At 39.8% G+C, this 27544-nt stretch overlaps 1 protein-coding gene across 2 annotated transcripts; it reads left to right on the forward strand.

Annotated features, from left to right (window-relative positions):
* On the forward strand, window positions 1–26874 carry LOC127628945 (potassium voltage-gated channel subfamily A member 3). 2 transcript variants are annotated; one of them, XR_007968716.1, is made up of 4 exons: window positions 1–251; window positions 442–554; window positions 6959–7445; window positions 26143–26874. XR_007968716.1 is itself a non-coding variant. In XM_052105932.1 (2 exons), the coding sequence occupies exon 1, from the start codon at window positions 19249–19251 to the stop codon at window positions 20788–20790; it is 1542 nt and encodes a 513-aa protein (XP_051961892.1). In that variant the 5' UTR covers window positions 19088–19248; the 3' UTR covers window positions 20791–22001; window positions 26143–26874. The 2 variants fall into 2 exon arrangements, 1 of the variants encoding a protein (XP_051961892.1); XM_052105932.1 differs by lacking the exons at window positions 1–251; window positions 442–554; window positions 6959–7445 and adding an exon at window positions 19088–22001.
* The last annotated feature ends 670 nt before the right edge of the window (window positions 26875–27544 follow it).

The raw sequence follows: 27544 nt of genomic DNA on the forward strand, positions 1-27544 counted from the left end.
CGGGCTTTACAAGGCTGCCGGAGCAACAGACTGGCAGAGAGAGACCAAAGACACTGTGTGAGCTCTGAAAAGCCAATACATTGTTGTGAAGCTGAAAATCATTTGTATTAAAAGTTGACACATGGACTGTGAAACCGGCTCCCTTGGTCTTCCTACTCGAACCCCTCTACACTGGTACCGAAACCCAGGATTGCACAACTTTTATGTCACTGCGCAACAACTTCTCTCAACTCCTCTCAACAACTTCTCTTGTTAGTACAGCTTACTTTGTTATTACAAGACACAGTTGCAAGCTGTTTCCTGTTCTGCAAGAGGATGGGAATGTATTTCCTGTTTCTGTACTCTCACGTATCACACATAGCTCAAACATATATAATGATGAGCTGGACAATAAACGTTGAAGAAGGATCTGATACGCTGTCACTTTTTTTCTTCCCTCAGCTGAGACTCCTAATTGAGATGGGGACTGCAGATCAAGAATAATAAATCAAATATATTGCATGACAAAAAGTACCTAACTGACCTGGGGGCTCGCCCGGGATCTCTTCAGACAGGTAAGACTGATGTATTACCAAGTATTAACCAAGTATTAATCTGATGAGAGATTGAAGAGGACGTAGTTTAATTTGGCTTGATATTGTTAATAACTCGGGGGCCTCTTCTTAGAGACAATATTGCCCTATAATAAATAAGAAGGAGGTTTTACCTCATCACCGCTGCAGCAGTTTAAAGGTTATCTTATACTGATGTGAATAAGAAGGGGACGGAATTGTCCTGAGGAAAAGACGGAGAATACATTTAAGAATTGTTCTGCATGAACTGTGTCGATCAGGAAAGTGTTGTTCGAACCATATTATTAAAAGGGTGACATTATGGGACAGGAAATAAGTCGCCCGTTACTGAACAAAACTCCAAAACAGTTGATGTTAATCAGGGTTTCAACACTGAAACATATATCAATATTCTGGTCGGATGGCCAGAAGGAAAAACACAATTAGATTCATATCCTAGAGATGGCTCATTTAGTGATCGATTCATGAGTGAATCCAAATCTATGGTTAAAAGAGGGTGGAGGGACCCTCAGTGGGATCATAAGTACATGAAAGAGTCATAGGAGGTGTGGAAGAAAATTAAACCATTCTGGGACAAAGGTCCAGAAAGAAAAGAGGCCAAACAAATGCACGCTGCGGTCTCTGTGTCAGAACAACTGCCTAAATATGATATTGTCGTGAACAGCGCCTTAACCCCTAGTACCCCAATGACACCATGCACACTATTATATCCTGACTTAATACCATTTAAAGGCAACTCATTCACTGCAGCCACGGCTGTATCCGATTCAAAGTCAAAGAAAGACACGAGCGAAGGTACAACAGCTGCTTTTCCTTTTTTCCGGTGCCCAGACAGATATAAAATCGTTCCACTAAAAATGTCAGAGGCGCTGGCTATATGCAAAGAATTACCAGACCAATTAAATCTCCCCTGCAATACAGTGCGTGAGTATTTTAAAGAAACTCACGAAATACAGTCAATTGACAGGATACAATTATCGATTCATCTTGTCCAAAACATTACCTTCAGACGTAACTGAAACAGTGTCATTGGACAAAGTGCCTTTGTTGGACTTGAAATTCGACCAGTCATGAGTAGAGGAAGGAAAAACCAGGTCAGGAAGAGACTTTAAGGGAACAACCATAGACTGGGCGTGGGGAGAGGATGACGCATTACTGATGTTTTTTAAAGACCTCCTCAAATTCCATCCAGACAAGATATTACACATGCGGCTTATAGGAAACAACAAAGGGACGAAGGTCCAGTGGCATTCTTTGATCAGTTTAAGGCTTCGTGGACCTATGAATCATCCCTTTCAACTGATGATGACCAAGTAATCCTATTTATAAACTCCTTCTTAAACAAAATGGACCCTGATACCGCTCAAATAATTTGCATCACAACTGCTGGATTGACCGGGATAACAATTTCCAAATTCGGATGTCAACTTCGTGTGCTGTCCAACACTAGTGCCTTCGAAGGCTGTCAGAGTACCTCATCTAAAACGGTCCCCCCGCAATGGCCCAGATCGTATGAATCTTGCACAGCCATTACTACGGAAAGCAAGGACATCTCAAGCGAGATTATCGTAAACAAATGAGAGATCAGAGAGAACCACAGTGGCGTGACCGACATGACAGACAACAGGTAGTCCGCTCTGACCCACCATGAGAATGTGGCACAAACAACCGCTCCACACCTCGATACCCATCAGAATGGACACCCCGCTAGGGAAGCACACAGAGCACTGAGCCCTCCACTTATGCATTAGCATCAATGCTGCGTTTCGATAACTCAGCACTGCCTTTTTTATCGTTAAATGCACTGCCTTTTTTATCGTTAAATGTTGACCACAAACCACATACCTTTCTCATCGATACTGGCACATCTAAAAGTTTATTAACAGCACATTGCTATGAGGGCTCTATTACGGGATGCATTCTAAACACTGTGGGAATTAATGGTGTTCCCATTAAGTTTCTCTCAACTCCTCTTAAGTTTTCAAATTACACCAAAATTACCCGTAACATCTCCAGATAACCCAAATTTGTTTAAAATGCATGATTTTGTGATTTTGCCTGACTCTCCTTTCTGCCTACGGGGTCATGATCTGATGCACAAAATTGGGGCAAAAATAACTTTTGATTCTAACTAACTACAATTACTGTTTCCCTCACTATATTGTCAGTCTTTGTATAAAGGACATTGCGGAGAAGTTTGCAGCTCAACGTCTGTCAACACTTCTGTTGCAAAAGTGTTGTTTGTGGTGGTGTGGGAGTGGTGGTGGTGTAGTGGTCTAATGCACATAACTGGTAAACTGGTAATCAGAAGGTTGGTGGTTCAATCCCCACAGCCACCACCATTGTGTCCTTGAGCAAGACACTTAACTCCAGGTTGCTCTGGGGGGATTGTCCCTGTAATAAGTGCACTGTAAGTCGCTTTGGAGAAAAGCATCTGCCAAATGCATAAATGTAAATGTAAAACAGGAACTGCTCAAAGTCAACCCAGCACTGTGGGCAGCCCACAAATATGTTGCTAAACTCTGCTCTAACAAACCAGTATGCAAACAGTATCCACTATCAAAAGAAAAAGAGGAAGGCATTGGCCCAATAATACAGTAATAATATAATAATAATATAATTCAGGAACCTACTCACTCACCATATAACATGCCAATTAATCCAGTGAAGAAAGCTAATGGTACATGGCGTTTAACACAAGACTTGAGGAAAATTAATGATTTAATTATTCTGTTGTCACCAGTGGTGCCAGATGTGTGCACTACCATTAACTAAATTCCAGCAGACCACACTCATTTTACTGTTATTGATTTGTGTTCTGACTTCTTAAGTGTGCCAGTCACACCCGTTACGCAGCCCCTGTTTGCATTTACATATGGAGGCCAACAGTACACTTGGACCAGAATGCCCCACGGATTTAGAGACTCACCTGCTATGTTCTCTGCTGTAGTGCATGCTACTCTCAAAGACACCAAGCTGCCACCACAGACCTGTCTGATACAATATGCTGATGATATCTTGGTTTCTGGAGTCCTGTACTATGGCATTAAGGATTGCTTGCAACATGCTCACTCATGCAGGTTTCAAGGCTTCCAAAGACAAGCTGCAATGGGTGAAACTGAAAGTTAACTATCTGGGTCATGAGCTACAGAAAGAAACAGTTTGTCTTTCCACAGAAAGAGTGAAGATGTTTACTACCTTCCAACACCCTTAAACAAAGACTCAAATGCAAAGCTTCTTGGGTTTGGTGAACTATTGTCAAGCATGGGTGCCAAGATGCTCTTTATACAACAATATCCTGAGAGAAGCAACACTCTCAAGGGCTGAAGAACCTATCAAATGGACTGCTGAAATGGACATGGCTTTCAAAAATCTACGAAACAGCCTCAGCTCTCCACCTGCACTAGGCTTACCGAATTATGGTGAACCCTTTCATCTGTACGTGCACGAGGTGGCAGGCACAGCAGCAGCGATCTTCAAACAGTCCCATGGCGGAACATATAGACCAGTGGCATACTGGTAAAAAAATTTGCCAAAGGACTCCCTACATGTTTACGAGCAGTGGCTGCTGCGCCGTTGGTGGTACAACATGCAGAATGTATTGTTCTATCACATCCATTGGTCGTGCACAACTCTCTCCAGGTAGGAGCAATCATGCATAACAATACCACACAACACATGACAGCACAACGTCGATCGGGGTATGAATATATTTTAATGGCTACTGCTAATCTGACCATTAATCCAACCTCCATTGTACACAGCCCGACATTCTCATTACACAAATTGTTAGCTAAAGGTGGAATTTCCAACGATCACATGATTGCCTAGATCGCCTGAAAACATGTACTTCCTGCAGGCTGGATGTTTCATCTTCCACCATGGAGGAGGGAGACCATTGGTACATTGACGGGTCCTGTTCCAAGCCAAATGATTCCGTATACTGGTGTGGTTATTCTGTAATGGAACATCCGAATAGAATTATTGAAGCTTATTCGCTCCCATATAAATCTGCACATGTTGCTGAGTTGTTTGCTTTGATCAGAGCATGCCAATTGGCTAAAGGTAAATCAATTAATATATACACAGTCTCAAAGTATTTTTATGGGGTGGTACATGAATTTGCTCGAATGTGGGAGGAAAGAGATTTCCAGACAGCTGAAGGCAAGCCCATTTCACATCATAACCTGGTTTCAGAATTATTGAGAGCAGCACAGTTGCCTGCAATATTGGCTGTAATAAAAGTTGCAGGACACATGACAGGGGAACTGGGGGAGGCAAGGGGATATTTATTAGGTGATGAAGTGGCAAAGTGGGCTGCAAAGGAATTTGAGGTAAGCCCAGATCTGAATCAAGCTGAAGATTCCATGATGCAATAAACTCTGATAAGAGACATTGACATAAAACTGTTGCAGGCAAATCCATCTGAATCTGACATTCAACATTGGGCCACAAATGAAGTGAAACCAGACCAGACTAATTTGATAAGGGATAAAAAGGGCATCTGGCTCTACCCAATACCGCAATAGTCTGAAACCAACCAAGTTAGGTGAGCCTAATTACCTGGGTCTGACTACTGTATTGGTGGTGACCAGAACGGGAGTGCTGACTGACCATCAACCACAGTGGATCCACGCACGCCGCGTGAAGCCTGCACTGGAAGAGGGCCTTACTGATTCAAGGGTGATTGGTGAACGCACTGGAGGAGCTGAACACGCAGTGCCAGTGGCTAACCGGGAATCTGTGAATTAGGTCATGATTGTCTACGCCCGTTCAGTGTCAACACATCAGCAAGGATTGTAATTCCAATTCCTAGAAATAATGTATGGTGGCTGTGAATGAACTACACCGCTGCTGATAAATTATGTATAGTGTACTCTTGATCACCTGCATCGATTTCTTATGTTAGCCCCCTGCCAATGAATACAACAACATGCTTTACTCATCAGGAGGAGCTGATTAAGAGGAGGCCTCCATGTTTGACCTATACAATCAATCCGCCACTATTCAGTACCGACAAAACAACTTGGACGTGCACCGACCATAATATAACAACAGTGCTTCAGAATGAGTCAGTGTGCCCTTTAACTGTTTACTTTACAGTGCCAGTGGCCAGGTGCCAGTCCACCCAAGCTGGTTTCCTGGGTCAAGTTCAAGAAGACTGAATGTTACAAATTCTCTGATACAAGTAACAAAATTTCTTCCAATAAAAAATTGTTTCGGATCAAATACTGTTCTCAGGTCATGGGAACCAAGGCCAACCATACACACCCAAATCAAAGCATCGGTATATCCACACAAACATTTAACAATATGAGAGGGGAGGCAGATGTGTGGTGGGTATTTTCTGGTAATGATTCAGAACTCCTTATCGCACCCCAAACACCATTTGATGGTTTATGGTAATGTTACAGGAAGATGTTTCTGCTATGAAGATATAGGTAATCACCTGGAAACGAAGGTGCCTAGAAAGTGATGTCAAGTGACCCTGAAGTATATCTAGACATTGTAGGACAGCCTAGAGGTATTCCAAACCAGTTCAAAGCCTGAAACGAAATTGCTAGTGGTTTTGAATCAATCTTTTTTTTATAGATTACCCCAAATAAAAACACTGAGTGGATCAATTACTTATGTTATAATCAGCAACGTTTCTTTAATTAAACTAAACGGGCCTTCGATTTGGTAAAAGAACAATTACATGCCGCAAGTGAAATGACTAAATAGAATCATATAGCTCTGGATTACCTCTTGGCTAAAGACAGAGGAGTATGTAAAATGTTTGGTGACAAATGCTGTACATACATGCCTGATCACACTGATGATGATGGTGAATTCACAAAGGTATTAAAGGAAATGGATACTTTGAATAGAGAATTAGCTGATAATGCCGGACATCCCGGAATATGGGGAAGTTTTTTCAATATGTTTGGGTGGTGTTCACCCTGCATGTCCTCCATTATATCGATTGCTGTTTGTATTTTGCTTATGTTACTATTTGGCTCATGTTTGCTACAATTACTAATGCAAAAGTTGAATGTGATGATAAACAGGCATAATATTGCCATGCTCCACTATGTACGTATACCTGATACTGAAGTTGGTTGAGAGGCCTACGTGATCATTTCAGGATCAAAGTGGGCAATGTAAAATAATAAAGGCCGCTCAACAACTTGTTATCTTGTTAGTATAGCTTACTTCATTATTAAAAGAAAAAGTTGTAAGCTGTTTCCTGTTCTGCAAGAGGATGTGTCAATAGGAATGTATTTCCTGTTTCAGTACTCTTACCTATCACATGTAGCTCAAACATATATAATGATGAGCTGGACAATAAACGTTGAAGAAGGATCTGATACGCTCTGGTGTCTGTCACTTCTTTCTTCCCTCAGCTGAGACTCCTAATCGAGACGGGGACTGCAGATCAAGAGTAATCAATCAAATATATTGCATAACAAAAGTACCTAACAACACTCAAGCATGTGCAACGAGGTGACAACATTTTGGGGCCGAGCCAACAACAACAGAAACACTGTCTGATACAACTTCTTGATCCTGGCAATCGGCAGTTGCAAAATCAAATAAAACTCTGTGAGGACACTGAGACTTGGTCTGGGCCTTCTTCAGAGCTGAAGCAAACAGATCTGTGGGCTCTGGTCCTGCGAGGGGAGGAGGGAAGAAACTCTCCGACCGCCCGGAGCGGTAGAGCTGCTGCCAGGGGCGGAGGAGTGTCCCCATTTGCCGCCAGAAAAGCGGAGGCGCGTTCTACCCGCTGGGGGTCGGCGGTTTCACTCCGGTTCGCCCGGTGTTGGAGCGGCTGTCGTCCGCCTGAGTGTGGAGGAGTGTTCGAGGACCACGCGACGGTACATCAGAGAACCGGTGAGTGAGCTTTTTCTCTCTCTCCTCTCTCTCTCCCTGTCGCACCGTGTTGGCCTTTTCCCTCGCCTATTTTGTTTTTTTTTGTTGTTGTTGTCTTCCCCTCCTGTCTCCTCCCAGGGCGAGGAAGGCGGGGATGACCACGCGGGACGCAAGATACACCCCGCCCCAGGGATGGGGGGTATGCGTCATGCCGGTGGCACCCGGCCTGAGATAACGCCGGGAGGAGTGTGGAGCGGAGGGGGCGGGGCCGGTCGGAATATCGCGCGCCGGTCCCCAATCAGCCTGATGAGGCGCGCGAGGGATAAAGGCGGCCGGTGACGATTGTTCGAGAGAGAGAGAATTACGGACATGTCCGTCATGTGTGTTTATGTTTGTGCTTTGAGTTTTATTAAATATGATTTATGTTGACTAGCCGGTTCTCGCCTCCTCCTTGCCCATCCTTTAACTGTTTTACACCATTTATCGTGGCGTAGTTGAACATTGTGAAGGCCACTGCATTGGAAATTAGTGTAAGGTGCAGGCCCCATTTTGATCAGCTTGTCAAGCAGTACTGGGAAGAACTGCACCGGATGGTGTGATGCGTAGTCACCCCGATTAGGTAGAAATTGATCAAGTCATGAACGCTGTGGCTCGTCAGGCGTGGGCCATTCAAGTTGGAGTTTCTTGACCACCTGGTAGAGAACCTGATTTAATATGGTGTCAGAGATTTCAGTGTGCTTTTCTACCCTGCAGGGAGAAATGCACTTAGACTCATCAGCCAAGCGTGACCAGTCCTTGCCTTCAGATGTGGCGAGTGATATCCCGCCACACTCCTCATCATAATCACCAAACATTTTCATAACATGCACGCCAATGGTGGGCCGCAGTTCATCACAGGCATATTCAATAGGCAAAAATGCTGTTTGTGAACTGCAAAAAATTATTTTCAAGACAAGTATTTTTGTCTTGTTTTCCAGTAAAATATATAAACATTCTTAAACGTTCTTTATTTATTTGACAAGCAAACTGTCATAAGATTTTAAGTCTTGTTTTGAGAGAAATCTAACTGAAATTAGTGAGAATTATGCTTAAAACATGTAAAACAAAAACTGTTTGCCAGTGGGGTAAGAAAACTTTTCTTAATTCAAAGGGAAAACACATTTATTTTTCTAACCCCAATGGCAGATTTTTTTTCTTATTTTAAGTCTAAAGGTCACTAAATTTAGTCAGATACCTCTCTTAAAACAAGAATTAATGTCTTCTGCCATTTTGCTTGACAAGTAAATTAATCATGTTTTAAGAATGTTAAGATAATTTTACAGGAACATAAGACAAAAATAAATGTTTTGTAGTGTGAAAATGGGGAAGATTTAAGCCAGTGACATATCCTCTTCCAATTCTTTGCACTCTGTATCTCGGCCTCGCACGCCTCCTTTGTGTGGTCCCTCTGGAGCCATAGAAGGAGTATGGAGGGCAGGGAGAGAACTGGCTTTTTCCTTCAGAAAGAAGGCAAGCCAAGAGCAAAGCATTTTGAATCTCATGCCCTCGCAGTGAATGCTATCTGTCTCACCGAACACAGAGCTCATCCCTGTTGGAGAGCAGGATATAACGCTCATATGGTGGAAAATATTTACAAACAGCATCTTTAGAAAGACGTTGTTAAGCAAATGTCTCTTTTAGTGCTTGTGAACACAGAAAACAACACAAAAACAAATCAACAGCATTATTAAATGCACAAGCTTGCTAAAAGAAACTGAAGTCTCATCTGAGCACAACTGTTAAGTAGAAATAATCCACTCGCCATAAAAGTATGAGATTCAACAATAAAGTGTAGATTTGGGCATCTAGAGCATGAGAGAAGTACTGAATTGCGACCATAAAGAAGAACATTTTGAATGTAATGGCATTGTGCTCTCGCCTTTTCTGCCTGATGAAAAATGCAATGTGCCAATAGATTGGTGAGATTGTTAAGGGCTTCAGAGATTGTCACTGCAAGGTGGAGTGCTCCATAGCATCAGCAACTGAAGTCGAAGTTACAGACTTGAAACGAAACTGTTATTGACAGTAGTTAATGTACTAGATATCTTCTATGTTGATGTTGTAGTGAAGATCCACAGGTCTGCATGTCATCCCATTACAGTTATAAATATATTCAGTTGTAGCTCTAATTAAATTATGTTGGCCCAATTCATTTTTTAATGCTGGATTTAGTGATGTAGTAATATGCATTCATTATAGCATACAATAATACATTCATATATATATATATATATATATATATATATATATATATATATATATATATATATTAGGGCTGTTAATCGATAAAACATTTTAATCTAATTAATTACATGATGTCCCGATTAATTAATCGCATATTCAAATATTTGCTGAGAAAGCCCATCATATAACAATAATTCAAAATATAATGATTATACATATTTATATCAATATATAATTATACATAGTTATCTTTAAATATTTAAATATATATATATATATATATATATATATATATATATATATATATATATATATATATATATATATATATATATATATATAAATAAATAAATAAATAAATAAATAAATAAATAAATAAATAAATATTCAGATAATTACAATGCATTATAATTACAATGCTTTGGACTACATTCCTGTAGCAGAAGAGTTAATCATTGATAAGACCATACAAAAAGCAGCTTTAGGATACAATGTATTGTTTTCTACCATATTATTGGTCATAATCCAGTCATTGTCACACAGTTCACAGCAATCCATTGCACAAGTGAATTTGTCAGTCAGTTGGAGATTTATTATGAGGGCTTGTTTAAGGATCAGTCAATTTACACCTACGTCAGACATGCTTGTGTAGCATCTCGGGTGCGTTGTTTCATAAACATAAAATGTTTAGGTCACTGTGTCAAGTTAAATATAGTTTAATACTCAATCTTTAAACACATCTTGAGATCCCTTAGTTCGGATTTGTGCTCCATCAAGTGTTTTGAACGCAAGAACGTAACGCATGTTTGTGTTGTTCTGCCTAATGAAGTGTTTTCTTCACTGTATAAACTGTGCATTGCTCATAGAGCTGACATTTCTCTTACTGCCCTCTGGAGTAAGCAGGTGGTACTACAAGCTTGCATTTCTCAGGAATCTTCCTTATTATGGTCTAGTGGCATTGAGATTAATTTCGTACAATTTTTTAACGCGTTATTTTTGGTAAAATTAATCACACTGAATTAATTTGTTAAATCTACAGCCCTAATATATATATATATATATATATATATATATATATATATATATACAGAGGTGTATAGTAACAAAGTACAAATACTTCGCTACTGTACCTATGAACAGTTTTCAAATTTATATTTATATGTATAAATATTTCTTTGGACTTTTACTTTCACTTCACTACATTTTGAAGAGAAAATTGTTTATTGAAACTTTTTCTCTGATGAATATCTCCAGAAACTTTATTTACTTTTGCGACTGAACACAGCAAAAAATAAAACAGCTGTATGTGTAAAAATGCATGCAGATTGTCGATAGTGATGTGTGATTCGTTGAAAGAATCAAAAGAGTTGAATCTTTAAAATTTGATTCATTTAAACTGAACAAAAAGATTCAAAAAGCGGTCTGAATTATTAGTTTTGTGAATTACAAATCTGAATCAAAATCACAAGCAAGCAAATGCCAGAATACGTGTTCTGCCTGCCTCTACTGGGGAAGGAAAGAAACTGCTCATGTAAGTAATTAGTAATTTTTTTGACTAATTAATTTGATAAGTTTAAGCTTAAACATTATGAAATCTGTTAAATAATGAAGTTATATGCGATCAGTCTCCAGCCATTCCAGGAGACCTGTTCATATAAAAGTCAATCACATTCCATTTAAACAAGGTATGTGTTTGAATAATTACCAACGCTCATGACAATTTTCAACAATATTTATTTGATATTTTCTCATGAATATGTCCATAAATATTAATTTATATATTTTATGAAGATGTGAATGGTCTTGGCCTAAGCAAAACTAGTTTTCTGGTGGTTGCTAAAATGTTATATTTGCTTTGTAGCATATTTATGCTACAGTATGTGCTTACTAGGGTTTTCTGGATGGTTGCTAGGGCATGCTATGCTTTTTGTCAAGATGATCTCTGCTGTGTGTTTGGTGCATTGCTACAGTATGTGGTTGCCAGGTCATTACTATGCTGTTGCTAAGTTGTTTTCAGTGTTTTTTGCACATTGCTCTGCAATTTACAGGGTGTTCTAAGTGGTTGTCAGGTTGTTGCAATGCTATTGTAAAGTTGTTTCAACTGTGTTTCAGCACATTGCTATGCATTTGCCAGGGTGTTCTGGATGGTTGCTTATTGGACCAAATAAAAAGAGCCCAGCCCCACAAGTCTCTGTTCTGGTCACTAATATGACTCAACTCCCACCTTCAGTGTTCCAATTTTTATGGACTGTGGTGTTCATTTACACTCATCCCATATGATCATTCTAAATTGACTTGAATGCACCATTAGTTTTCAACCAATGACTTCTGAACGGATCAAATAGTTTTTTGGTGAGACAAGGCCAAAATATAACTCCTTTTTCAACTATAAATCTTGACATCAGCAATCTCCTTGGTGATCAGGATTTCAAGCTCGATTACACCTCCTATAGCACCATGTAAAGCTCTGCACATGCGCCAAGCACTAGAAAGTTAAATCAAGCTTGAAATCACGATTGTGCCTAGAGATTGCAATGGCAATATATTCAGTTAAAAATGAGTTACAATTTGGTTTGTTCTCACCCAAAACCAACTTAATTGCTTCAGAGGACATGGATTTAACCACTGTGGTAGTATGGATGACTTTATACTCCCTTAATGTGCTTTTTGTAGCTTGAAATGTCTGGCCACCATTCACTTGCATTGAATAGACCTATAGAGCTGCAATATTCTTGTAAAATCATTGTTTGTGTTCTGCTGATGAAAGAAAGTCAAACACATTTGGGATTGCATGAGGGCAAGTAAATGATGAGCACTACCAATCAAATAAGTTGCCAGGGGTTTAATGAACTGTTCCATAATTTATGAAATTTACATGTGCTTTTGATATTTAAGTTAATTTAATATCAGTTACTTTAATACTTTTACTTGAGTCATTTTCTCATGAGGTACTTTAAACTTTACTTGAGTCAGTTTCCATGAAGGTAACTTTACTTTTACTCAAGTATGACAAATGGATACAATATATATATATATATATATCACTAACTTCTATCGGGTACTGCTCCACATATCTGACTATGCATGGCTTAAATACCTGAGAGATTGCACCACTTGAATGGACCACAGCACAATGCAGTGCAAATTGCTGTATATTTTTCTAGTCTTTTCAATCAGCCCATCTCTCTCTCCATGCTCCTTGTCTCTTGCCTTGGGTTGTCTATTGTTTTCATTGGTAGAAATAGGCTCCTGCTCCCTACCATCAAAGATTCATTAAGTTGATGGACAAAGGAGAAAAAACTTTATCAGCTAGTTGCTCATGAGAGTGTAAGAACTTACAGACTAAGGAATAACCTTGTAATTGTATCTGCTAATATAATACTCTGTAATATTTTGCAACAATTTAACCAATAATTAGTGAATCATCACATAGAATCAACATACATATCCACACAAGCAACTAATATTTTTTTTTTTTCATATGTCAGATTCTGTTTGTTGCACACATTTAGGCTATAATCTTCAAAGGCAAGGAGTGATTGGTCATTGTTTGATGACAAGAGGATAAATCTAAAAAAAATAAAAATACATTTCTATATAAAAAAACTACATTTTTGGTTTAGAAAAAAAAAATACTGTAATACAGTGATTGCTGTATTTAAATGTATTTTATTTTATTTCTATTATTTTTATGTATGTTATTTATAATTTGTTTTATTCAAATTAATGGTCTTTATATATGCACGTATACCTGTATATATACACTATATATATACTTTTTTTTCTGAAATTACAAACCTTGACAGGTTTTGTGAGATTTGAAGGCTGTTTTAAAAAGCAATGCAGATAGACAGCTGTGATCAAGGTTTTCCCAATCCATGACTCTATGAAATCCATTAAATCTATATGAAATACATGAGACAGACCTATGCAAGCCACCCTACAAAACCATGCAAAAATAGCCCACTGTATTTTTTTAAAGCTATTTTACAGTGTATTCATATTTCCTTTGTTTGTATCTGTTATATCCCACGATGTGTTTAATTTTGATATGCTTATTTATATCTAAGGATGATGTTGTCTATATAGAACACACTATATATAATTTATATATAAACATAATATATTGCATACTATTCTGCAACACTTTACTGTTACGTATTACTTATCTGTTTTTATATGATATACTGTACATTCAATTTTAAAACACTCTATGATGTTTGTTTATAGTTATCTACAGTATATGCTGTTCAGTTCTCTATACTAACAAGCAATTTACATGCATAAAATGGCATAAATTAAATAATTAATAAACACTGGTATGTACAATATACCCATTTATTACTGTATATTTCATTTATTTCATTGTTAAAGTCATTGATATAGGGAAAGGGGCCATGCTGGGTAGCATTGGAAACAAATTTTAAAGCTTGAGTTCAGCAATGTAATTCTGGCACATTTTTATGAGTTGTATTACTGGTTCACTCAGATTATTTCAAAATCTCTACAGATAACAGACCTTAGGCAAAACACGTGGCTATATCAAATCGCCAAATGCTCATTTTATCTTAAATCCTCCTTAACTCTGACAATGAGTTTTGTTCAACAGAACCATATTTTGTGACCTCAAATAATCTCAAAATGACACCTTTAAAGCATAAATGACTTTATACTTTAATATCTGTTAATGCCATGTCATGTAATGCTCAAAGAGGATGCATTCATATATTCAAGTATTAGAAGAATTTGAAGCTGCTATGGTTCTGGAAGCAATGTTCCTTTGTCAACTCTGTTGTGCCTTAATACGAAAGCACTTTCATACTGATGGGTTTTGCACCACAGAACAGAACTTATTTAAAAAAAAATGCTAGCACATTTTGCTTAGGAAGCTTCATTTAGCGGGTTAATAAGACTTCTATATTTAGTCAAGCAAGTAGAATCCATGCTAAAAACCCCTGTGGCTGTCCCATTGCTCTTCTCTCGGCAGAAAACGATTGGCACTTTTTTTATAGCACTATGGCCTGAATAGGGAGATGAAATTAGAAAATGAATACTGTAGCATTGCTTGGATATTACACATCCTATACAATCCATTTGTTGTTGTAGACCAGTATAATGCAAATAAAACAGTTTTAAAAGGTGTAGAACGCTTATCTAGAATGCATTTCTTGAGGTGTTGTAACATATTTTATCTCACCTCCCTTTACAATAAAGTGTGCTGGCGCAATGTACAACATTCATCTACTGATGAATCCTGCTATTTACATTGTGCAAATCAAATCAATAAGGAAACAGCTGCCGCTGTCCTTTTCTGCATATCGCTGCCCCCTTCGGCATATCCCGGTGCCTTTTTTTGGCCCATTCTGCATAACGCAGCGGCTCATTTCAGCTTAGTCCCGGTTCTCCCGATGGCCAGTCCGCACCTGATCGGCCCCAAAGTGCGTCGGCCCACCGGGAAAATACCCGGTATGCCAGATTACCAATCCAGCCCTGTAATCGCTGAACTATGACAAAGACTCTGGACCTCCCTCTCTCCTCAAAAGAGGACAGATAGAGCGAATGCTGTTTAATGTGTAAGAACGCATTGCTTGGCATGATGTTTTAGACAGGTATGATGTGAACTCTTCAAAAGAAAAAGAATGGAATCAAAGACTGAAGTGCTGATATTAGTTAAAAAAGGTAAAGAACTATGACACAATAGACATGATGACCATGATGACATTATTACATAAGAATATTTCAGTTTGGGTTATTGCAGGTAATCGGAACAATAAATTGACTGGTCTTTTAATTTTACACTTTGCAGAGGAGAAAATTTATGAAAGGGGTTAAACAATTTGCACAAATAATAAAAAAAACAATTAGTTCTTGTCTCAAACTACACCAATCTGTCACAACATTTAAACCACTGACAGGTGAAGTGAATAACATTTTATATTATAGTGGCACCTGTCAAGGGGTGGGATATATTAGGCAGCAAGTGAACTATAAGTTCTTGAATTTCATAAATAGGAAGCAGGAAAAATGTGCAACCTTAAGGATCTGAACAACTTTGACGAGGGGCAAATTGTGATGGCTAGACAAATGGGTCAGAGCATCTAAAAAAACGGCAGATTTGTGGGGTGTTCCCGTTATGCTGTGGTTAGTACCTACCAAAGGCGGTCCAAGGAAGGACAACTGGTTAACCGGCGACATGGTCATGGGCGCCCAAGGCTCATTGATGCATAGGCTTGCCCGTCTGGTCCGATCCCACAGAGAAGATACTGTTGCAAAAATTGCTGAAAGACTTAATGCTGGACATGATAGAAAAGTTTCAGAACACACAGTGCATCGCAGCTTCCTGTGTATGGGTCAGCGTAGCCTCAGACCAGTCAGAGTGCCTATGCTGACCCCTGTTCACTGCTGAAAGTGCCTACAATGGGCATGTGAGCATCAGAACTGGACCATGGAGCAATGGAAGAAGGTGGCCTGGTCTGATGAATCATATTTTCTTTTAGATCATGTGGATGGCTGGGTGCATGTGTGTCAGTTACCTGGGGAAGAAATGGCAGCAGGATGCACCATGGGATGAAGTCAGGCCGGCAGAGGTATTGTGATGCTCTGGGCAATGTTCTGCTGTGAAACCTTGGGTCCTGGCATACATGTGTATGTTACTTTGACACATACCACCAAACTAAAGATTGTTGCAGATCACGTACACCCTTTCATGGCAATGGTATTCCCTGATGGCAGTGGCCTCTTTCAGCAGGATAATGTGCCCTGCCACACTGCAAAAATTGTTCAGGAATGGTCTTAGGAACATGACAAGAATTCAAGGTGTTAACTTGGCCTCCAAATTTCCCAGATCTCAATCCGATTGAGCATCTATGGGATGTGCTGGACCAATAAGTCCATGGAGACCCCACCTTGCAACTTACAGTACTTAAATGACATGCTGCTAATGTCTTGGTGCCAGATACCACAGGACAACTTCAGAGGTCTTGTGGAGTCCATGCCTTGACGGGTCAGAGTTGTTTTGGCGGCATGAGAGGGACCTACACTACACTGTATAAAAACGTAAATTTCACCTGAATAACTGCGATCTCATCTTTCATCTTTATACTTTAAACATAAGTCTAAAAAAGTGTTATTGACTGTAAAAAAGTCAATAAAAAATATTGTGATTTTGTTGTATAAAATAAAATGAATACAAAAGCCATGCAATTTGATTTACTCAGACCACAACAAGCAACAAAGCTGACTTTCTTCTAAAGCAACACTGTTGCACCTTAAAATTGATGTGTGTTAAAAAAAAACAGACTTTGAGTGCACTTACATGGAGACATTTCAACGCCATCAATCCGTGCGTGTAGTCTTTAGCCTTTAGGTGTTTGCGCACCCGCCTCCCATGCCAGAGACCCGGTTCGAGTCCCTTATGGAGCGTGTAGAACAGGAGTGTCACATATAACATTTGGAAAATTAAGTGATTGTCACATAACTCTGCACATAATATAATATAATACAATGCAATGTAATGTAATATAATATACTGTCAATACTGAGGTGTAATTCTATTTTATAATAAATAACAATTTTACGTAAGCATTTTAAATAAATAATTGAGCAATGTTTGCAAATCTTAGGTTATGCTATTGGTTGTTTGCTTTCCTGATTTTGTAAAAGTTGTCAACCAGGAACAAAACTCAACAATGGTGACAATCAATAAACATTGTAGATAAAATAAATACATAAATAAAATACAGATAATGATTGTGATTCTACAAGACAGCACTGCCATATTACAGTAATTTACTGGGTCTGATCACTGCACAGTCAATGTATAGCATATAGTTGCCTTTTATTTGCACTAATTTGTAGGACAACTACTGTAAAATATACTGCGAAAGTCTGGCAACTAGTAGCCAGGACTGTACTGCAAACTCACACTGATATTTATTTATTTATATTTACAGTGTAGATAGATAGACAGACAGAGAGTCAGTCAGTTGGACGGATGGACGGACGGAGAGACAGTCAGACAGACAGACAGACAGACTCGTTGAGCTCAAGTGGGAATGTTATTCTCCTGGATTCAGAACTATGGACAGCTCCCATGTATTTCCCTGTCTTTTTAGCCTAAAGTCGTGCAAAATTCACAAACGCTCTACAAAAAGCGCGTCTGTCTCCTCTCTCTCTCAATCACTTTCGCGATTAATGATACTCTTGTGACATGTGGCGTCAAACGACGACAATATTTCACTGGATAAAATGTAAACAAACTGTATAAATCTGAAAGTATTTCATTGTGTTGCTAACACCCCTTACAGGTCTAAAAAGATCATCAATTGCAAACTCTACCCGTGTGTATTTATCAAATTAACCAATGCAAAATTGTGGGTGTGTAACATCGGGAGGGTTTGCATAAAGATGAAGTCCCTGCTGCCCTCCAAATGTCAATCACAGCGACCATAATGCGTGTCCTTTCATCTTCAAGGTATGTGGGGGTAAAGGCGCATGCCACCTGACATTCTGAATGTAAATTCACGCGCCTTTGCCGAATATTGTCCAGTTTAAGCACGCAAGCGACGCTAATGGCGTTCACTGACCATATGACTTCATTCTTAATGCAGGACTATTCGTTAACTAACTTTCTTGGGACGTGAAAAACGCTTAACGTGGCTTACTGTACTAATACAGTGATATTGAAAGACCCAACTCAGTACACATCATATTAATAAACCATACTATGTATAAAAAAATAAGATGAGTCCAAAATATGAACGCAACGCGTGTAATTACACGTTAAGCATTTTCTTCCCATAGAAATTCATTTTTCAGAAGAAAATGCTTAACGTGTAATTAAACGCGTTGCGTTCATATTTTGGACTCATCTTATTTTTTATACATAGTATGGTTTATTAATATGATGTGTAGGCCTACTGAGTTTGGTCTTTTAATATCACTGTCTTAGTACAGTAAGCCACGTTAAGCGTTTTCTTATAACGGTTTTCTATGGGAGGAAAATGCTTAACGTGTAATTAAACGCGTTGCGTTCATATTTTGGACTCATTTTATTATACATAGTATGGTTTATTAATATGATGTGTACTGAGTTGGGTCTTTCAATATCACTGTATTAGGCTACAGTAAGCCACGTTAAGCGTTTTTCACGTTAAGCGTTTTTCACGTTAAGCGTTTTACAATGTCCCAGTTTCTTCCGTTTTTACTCATTCTCTCTTTTACTGTAACAAATATCGCTTGGATTAATTTTGGGAGTTTTCTTAGCTTAAAGGCAGCTAATTGTTGCATTTGTCCCCTAAAACAGTAGCAACTGCCGATAGGAATCTGTGACGCGCGTCTGGGGTTCATGTTTATGTCTGTCGGGTTTCCGATTGGGCTACGTGTAAATGTGTGACGAGTATCCGCGCGCCGTGGGCGGGAATAGGCATGTTTATAAACCACAGTACGCGCGCGCCATGGGCGGGAAGACTGGCCTGAGAACGTTTCGAGAGAGAGCGAGAGAGAGAGCGAGCGAGGAGAAAGCGAGAGGACGAGCGGCTGTGGCTGACTGGAGCTCGTGGAGGAGGCGCGGCTTCCACTGCCCCTCCACCTAAATAGCTGTATGGACGACCACCTCAGCCTCCTCCACTCGCCTCCGCCTCCCTCGAACAAGCACCGGGCCGCCAACCTCGTTAACCACGGCTACACGGAAAGCGAGCAAGACACCATGACAATTGTTGCTTGCGACAACATGCTGGAGGAGTCGGCGGCGCTGCCCGGTCACCACTACGAGCAAGACCACGAGTGTTGTGAGAGAGTTGTCGTCAACATCTCAGGCTTGCGCTTTGAGACGCAGCTCAAAACTCTCCAACAGTTCCCGGAGACTTTACTCGGAGACCCCAAGAAGAGAATGCGCTACTTCGACCCACTTAGAAACGAGTATTTCTTTGACAGAAACCGCCCGAGCTTTGATGCCATTTTGTATTACTACCAGTCAGGGGGGCGCATACGGAGACCCGTGAATGTCCCTATTGACATCTTTTCTGAGGAGATACGCTTCTACGAACTCGGGGAGGAAGCCATGGAGAAATTCAGAGAGGACGAGGGCTTTATAAAGGAGGAAGAGCGCCCTTTGCCCACCCATGAATTTCAGCGACAGGTGTGGTTGCTCTTCGAGTATCCCGAGAGCTCGGGTCCAGCCAGGGGCATCGCTATTGTCTCTGTTTTGGTCATTTTAATATCAATCGTCATCTTTTGTCTGGAAACGTTGCCCGAGTTTCGGGATGACAAAGACCCGACGGTGTCTCCGCTAATGAACGGAACTCTCCCGTACTTCACGAGTCCCTTCTCTGACCCGTTCTTCGTCGTCGAGACACTTTGCATCATTTGGTTCTCGTTTGAACTGCTGGTCAGGTTCTTTGCATGCCCCAGCAAAGCCACGTTCTCCAAAAACATCATGAACATCATTGACATCGTGGCTATCATACCGTATTTCATCACTTTGGGGACGGAGCTCGCAGAAAGGCAAGGCAACGGCCAACAGGCGATGTCTTTGGCCATTCTCCGGGTCATCAGACTAGTCCGGGTGTTCCGGATATTCAAACTATCACGGCACTCGAAAGGTCTCCAGATTTTGGGGCAGACTCTGAAAGCTAGCATGAGAGAGCTGGGATTGTTGATTTTCTTTCTCTTCATTGGGGTCATCCTGTTCTCTAGCGCCGTCTACTTCGCCGAGGCGGACGATCCCGACTCGGGCTTCAACAGCATCCCTGATGCGTTCTGGTGGGCGGTGGTAACCATGACGACGGTGGGATACGGCGACATGCACCCCGTCACCATAGGGGGCAAAATCGTCGGCTCTCTGTGCGCGATTGCGGGCGTGCTGACGATCGCGTTACCGGTGCCGGTTATCGTGTCCAATTTCAACTACTTTTACCACCGAGAGACTGAGGGCGAGGATCAGGCTCAGTACCTCCACATCGGCAGCTGTCAGCCGTTGTCCTCCTCCCAGGAGCTGAAGAAGACGCGTAGCACGTCTTCGCTCAGCAAGTCGGAATACATGGCCAGTGAAGAGGGCATCAACAGCGCGTTCAAAGCGCCAAACTTCCCCACTCAGAACAACCAAAACTGCATCAACATTAAACAGATGTTTACAGATGTGTAGAGCGCGTAAAGCTTTCCAACCGTGACGTGTCAGTGCAAGTGTGCGTAAAGGCAACGCTGTAGGCTACTTTAGGTTAATGTCATGACAGTCAAGCGCTGAGTGTGTCGACCCTCCATTTCCACGATACAGGAAAGTATTAGATGCTTTTACGCGCCGGTCCCATGCGGTGTTTCGATCACCTGTTCGAATGAACCATTTTACTGCGAGGACAGTGACACTATGTAGGGTGCATTAATTCATGCAGGCAATATGTGAAAGCAGTATATCTTCGATGACGATTGCGACTGGCACTGCATTACGCAACCTATTTTAACTTCAAATTGAGAGCTTAACCCAGTTAATATGGGAATGTAGAGGAAGGGAAAAAACGCTAAATGCAACGAAAGAAACGTTAGCGTATTTAAAGGTGTTACCAAGGACGAGTGGTGTTCAGATAGCATATCACTTATTGTTGGTATAAGTATCTTAAATAGTGAATTTGTTTGTGTGCTTCTAATCTGTGTGTTGTTGTCTCGTCAACAGCCTTTTCCATATTAAACACGCAAGATGCCTACGATGCTAAATGTGAACTTTTTGTGCGACAATGCGTGCTGACTTAAAAGATCTAAGAATACAGATCTAAAATGGTAATGATTCAAGCACAAATGCGAAGGCTTTTAAATGCTTTTTAATCGCTGGAGTGCGAGACAAAAGGGAAGTTAAAGATCAGAAACTGAAAGCGTTTTCAACTGGATACCTCTAATCACGTTGAAGTGATGCAGTTTCCATAGTAACGATGGTTTCCTCGGTAACCCCCCTTTGTTGCCATTAAATCCTTTTTTTGGGGTTCCACAGAAATCCGTCAAAATGTTTTGGAAGTCTGGCTGAAGATTCGACACATGTGACCTCGCTACCTTTTTGAATTCTTTAAACTGGTGAAAGTGAAACCACAAGACCACCACAACATGATCCATATTAAGAAATTCTTCTGGGGATTCATCAAAAATCCCCAACTATTACGCCACACTCTGGGATAAAGTGCAATATATGTGGAAGTTCCATCACTTGAATTTTTATAGACATTAACACTGTCCAACAGGCATAGACAGGAGTAAAATATGAATGGGTGTGAAGCAGCGCCTGGCTACACATTGATCGTCCACAAGGTGCTGCTCTATCTACACCAAATGCTTGGAGAATGGATGGACATCTCGGCTTGTCTTAAAAAACAGGTGAACACGGCACCACATATCTCTTCTCTATCCCAAATACTATACTTTCACTTACTGTACAGTTATTTAAACTCTTTTGATTTTATCACCTTGAACAAAACTGAATAAAAAGTTTTCAAAATAAATATGATACATGTTTTGCCCGTCGTATCCATCAAGCATATTTTGTTTTGCATGTGTCTTGCAGGACCTCTTAGCATTTATTGCCCCACCTAAGCTCACATTCAGTTGACATTGATTTGAAGAGTAAACATGCCACAACTATCAAAGTGCTGCCACCTTGTCTGAATTAAAATCAGAAATGTTTATTCTGCTATAGGCCTACCTCATTTATTAGGTATTAGTGGTTAACCCATATTAAAGATTATGATTGCTAAATATTTCAAAACGTCCAAGAATTTACAAAGGTCTGAATTTTAAAATGATGAGATGGTCATGATGACCCATTGAAAAAAAGGTACTATATTAAAGTAACAGTAATATATTGTCACTATGTCCTAATTAAATGTAATGCTGCTAAAATAAGTGTATGTGTTCTACACTTTTTAATATTTACATTTATGCATTTGGCAGACACTTTTATCCAAAGCGACTTACAGTGCACATATTACAGGGACAATCCCCCCGGAGCAACCTGGATTTAATTGCCTTGCTCAAGGACACAATGGTGGTGGCTGTGGGGATCGAACCAGCGTCCTTCTGATTAACAGTTATGTGCTTTAGCCCACTACGCCACCAACACTCCTTAAAATATTTTTAAAAATAATTTAAAATTTATGGCAAAAATAAATAAAGCAACTATGCTTGCCAGACATTCACTTTAAAAAATAGTGACCATGTTTCAGGCATTATCTGATGTCATTTTGTTCCCTGTATATTTCCCAGCTGAGTACCATATATATCATAATAAAGTATACTACAAGTACTACAAACATCTGATTTCGACTTTTAAATGTACAGGTAACCACCATAGTAACTCAGGTGGTAAAACAAAATACCACATGATGACTTAAATTTCATCAAGAGTCACCCATCCGGAAGCAATGATATATAAACATAAAACACCATCAGGGTATTACACATGACACTTACATTTTGCACAGGGGTAGTTCACTCAAAAATAAAAATTCATCATATCCCAGGTGTGAATGACTTTCTTTCTTCAGCAGAACACATTTGAAGAAATAAAGAAAAATATCTTAGCTCAGTAGGTCCTTAAAATGCAAGTGAATGGAGATTTCTCTTTTGAGTCTCCAAAAATCACAGACAGTCAGCATAAACATCATCTATACGACACCAGCTGTTAAATTAATGTCTTTTAAAGTGACACAATCACTTTTGGTGCTAAAAAGAGAAATATTTAAGTATTTTTTAACTCTAAATCATGCTTCCGGTCAGCAGCGGTATGCGTATGTAAAGTAATCGCATTGGCATGTGAAACACGAGAGAACTGAGGCACAGCCGGAAGAGCAGCTCTGTTTACAAGTGAGAATGACACATGCTTTACAGTAGCTTGGCTGGTTTTGGATTAGATCTGTTTTGATCTGTTTCTTTATTCACAATGGTGCATTTGTGTGCTCAGCCTGGATTTCTCAACCGAGTGGAAAACGTGAGATTACGTCCTTAAAATGTCAACACGAATACATCACACGAGAGACCGCTTGAACTCTGCCCTCTCGTGAAGCTTAGCGGAAGTATTTGATTATAGTTAAAACATACATAAATATTGATGTTGTCGGTTTAGAAGACATTAATTTAACAGATGGAGTTGTGTGGATGATTTTTATGCTGACTCTCTGTGATTTTCAGAGCTTCAAAAATCGGATCACCATCCACTTGCATTTTAGGACCTACTGAGCTAAGATATTATACTTCAAATGTGTTCTGGTGAACACATTTTAATTTTTGGGTGAACTAACCCATTAAACACAGAGAAATACGCAAATAGCTATCCATCTTAGCTATTTGATAGCTTATTCTGCAACATTGCGCATGTCATTGCAAGGAATTGAGGACAAGCTGCGTTTCTTGGGGAGCAATAGAGAGCTCTTCTGCACGGCTGCATCCACAAGCAGCTCCTGTCTGTCTAGTTCTAGTGGCTACTTGTAATTTGAATCAATCCTCATGCCTTCTGCACACATTTTATCCTTTACTTTTTCCTCTGAACTTGAATGCGTCCTATGCAACTGTCTTCTTTGACCAGTGTAGCCTCAGAGGGATTTCTGTGCTTTTAAAAGGCTTTGCTACTTTTGCCTTCTACATTGCATAATAGACCTAAATGAAAGTCCTCCTTATTCAGGACAAGCAAGATCTACTTCCTGTTTTTAGGTCAGTTACAAAGACAGTGAAGAAATAATGTGTAGACTGATAGTGATAGTTTCACTTAATTAGATAGTTTCCTTAATTAAAGGTTGACAAACAGGAGATTTTCTGGTAACACTTTGCATGAATGTTCCCTTTGTTAGTTTTTTTAATGAATTATAAGTCATACAATTACATACAAAAATAAGTGATATGTAGTTATAACAACATGAATAAAAAGGGCACCATGCAGCACTTGCCAAATAGTGAGCATTTGAACTCACGTGCAATAAATGCTTGATACTTACCCTTTTTCATTTAAATAGACTATTATAGTGAGATTTAAAGGAGGGAATATGTAATTTTGCATGAGTGCATCTTGTGTTTATGCTAAGTACTGTAATAGAAGTAATGCCTTGACTGTCGTGACATTTGTTGTCACTTTCCTTGTCACATTGATGTCAAAATAATTGTACCCTGAGTCCTGTCCTAACTTACCTAGTCCTAGTTACCTAAAGTCCTCTGCAAAAAAAAAAAAGAATGCTCATTCATAGCAAATATCATATAATAAAGCCGGGTGACATTAAACCATACTGATTCTTATGTACAAAGGTTTCTAATGTTGGTAACTCACAATTTAATGCTTCATATGTGTCCACTTTACATTAAGGTACGTTTTCATAGTATATTAATGTTGAATAAGTGATATTAAGCATTTATAACATTTGAGGTAAACTCACTCACTATTCGGCAAGTATTGCATACTTTTATTTATTTATTTATTTATTTATTCTATTTTTTTTGTGTGATTTTCTTCCCAATTTGGAATGCCCAATCCCCAATGCGCTCTATGTCCTCGTGGTGGTGTAGTGACTCGCCTCAATCCGGGTGGCAGAGAACGAATCTCAGTTGACTCCTCATCTGAGACCGTCAATCCGTGCATCTTATCACGTGTCTTGTTGAGGACGTTACCGTGGAAACCTAGCATGTGTGGAGGCTTCACTCTATTCTCTGCATCATCCATGCACAACTCACCATGCGCCCCACTGAGAGCGAGAACCACATTATAGTGACCACGAGGAGGTTACCCCATGTGACTCTACCCTCCCTAATAACCGGGCCAAATTGGTTGCTTAGGAGACCTGGCTGGAGTCACATAGCACACCCTGGATTCAAACTCGCGACTCCGGGGTGGCAGTCAGCGTCAATACTCACTGAGCTACCCAGGACCCCCGCATGATGCCCTTGTTATGCATGTTGTTATAAACGCATATCAATGATTTCTAATGCATTTGGAAAGTCCTTAACAAACGTAACATTAATGTAAAATATTGCTGATTTTCTATACAATTAGTGGTGTCTGCTAAAGCATGCATCAATATCACTGCTGCTCATAGGTTTAGGAATTTAAAGAAGAAAAATTAATAATACCTCCTGTATTGTTTGTGCTACTGAGATGATTATATAATACCTCAGTTATGTGGCATATTGAGAAGATGCATGCTATTACATTTCTAAGCAATCTGACTTATGATCAGTCTTTTCTTTCGGATGATGATAAAACGGGCTAAAAATCCCATAGAAGTACATTAAAGAAGTGACATGAGCAACATCTAGAGACTAAAATATCATAGAGACTTGGAAGTGGGCCAGTAAAGAATGACGTAGAGTACCCTAACAACCACCCAGAACATCCTAGCAACCACATAGCAATGCACAAACAACCACTCAACAGCCTAGCAACGTCCTAACATCGGCAAGCACTCTACAGGATTACAAGTGATTACTTACTTCAAACTATTCTACAGTTTTTCATGCATTGTTTTTTTTTTTTCAACAGCAATGAGAAAGGAGAAGACAATGGCATTTTAAAGGAGTTACTGTAAATGTCTTGAGGCCGGATTGCCTGTGTGGACCCCAGCTTGCCAAACCTAGGAGCTTGTGAACTGTTCCCTTCTCCTCCATACAAATAGGAGGAGGTGCCTTCAAACAATTCCGCTCTAAATAGCCTCCGGGCCCTGTTTCCTCCTGGCTAGGCAGCCCCTGCGCACCACTTGCCTTTTCTGTGTTCTGTATTCTGTGTCTTTACCAGAAGAAGATGGACTCCTGTGTCCATGTGCTGTTTTTGCTGCTAAATGTAAGTCTCTAAAAAGGAGAGTTCGTCCAAAAATTACAATTCTGTTATTATTTTCTCACCCTCATGTTGTCCCAAACCCATATGGCTTTCTTTCATTTCACAAAAAGAGGTGGTAGGCAGATTGTAATCCTCAGTCATCATTCACATTAACTGAATAGAAAAAAGATGAAAAGATTGTGGTGACTGAGACTCTGAGAAAGATTCTGCCTAGCATCTATTTTTGTGTTCTGTGGAAGAAAGTCAAAAGGGACTGGAATAATATGAGGGTAAGGAAATTATCACAGATTTGAAATTTTTGAGTAATTTTCCCTTTAACTCAACATAAGTGGTCCTGCTCAGCCCTCTCTGGATGGTTGTGCTAGTTAAGCTAGATCCATCAGTTGTCATGTGTCATCAGGCTGTGATATCATCTTTGACGTTGCTGCATAAACTGATAGTCATAAACGTGATTGCTTTCTTGTCATCTTTTAGTGGGGTTTCAGTGATATGAGCATGAAGCGATCATCTGTGCTCCAAAACTGCTTTCGGGTCCTTGAATAACATATAACGTGCGAGTAAGTGCAGCCAGTGGACTTTCTGGTGCCCCCCTAGGGAGTTGGTGCCCTATGCAGACTGCGTAGTATGTGTGTAGGGAGCGGCGGTACTGTCGGTAAACAATAAGAACAATTTTAGCACACAAAATCATTATGGATGTTTCACAGTGATATACACAGTAGGTGAACTGGTTTTTCTTGTCATGCCTATTTGTATAGTGTGGAATTAAACTATTAGTATTATTTAGGTCCACTTAAGCATCACTATTGTGCAATAACAGGTTGCAGAATTACAATAGCAATCAAATAAATACCAATGTAAGCATCACTGAAAACCTTAATTCAAAGTCATATGCAAAAAGAAATAAGAAGTAGTGGAAATAAACAACATACACAGTAAAAAAATTGTGGTCATGACTCGTGGGAAAAAATATACAGCAACTTTGCCTCTATTTTGTCGTTCGGTGTGCCTGCGTAAAACTGCAGTGGCCCAGTTGCATGACTTTCAAATACTGCAGAGAGTCCCTTTGGAGTCCAAGGACAGGACGATTTGAGTATGCACATATAGTTCT

This window comes from Xyrauchen texanus, chromosome 35, assembly GCF_025860055.1.
Source record: "Xyrauchen texanus isolate HMW12.3.18 chromosome 35, RBS_HiC_50CHRs, whole genome shotgun sequence".
Lineage (NCBI taxonomy): Eukaryota > Metazoa > Chordata > Actinopteri > Cypriniformes > Catostomidae > Xyrauchen > Xyrauchen texanus.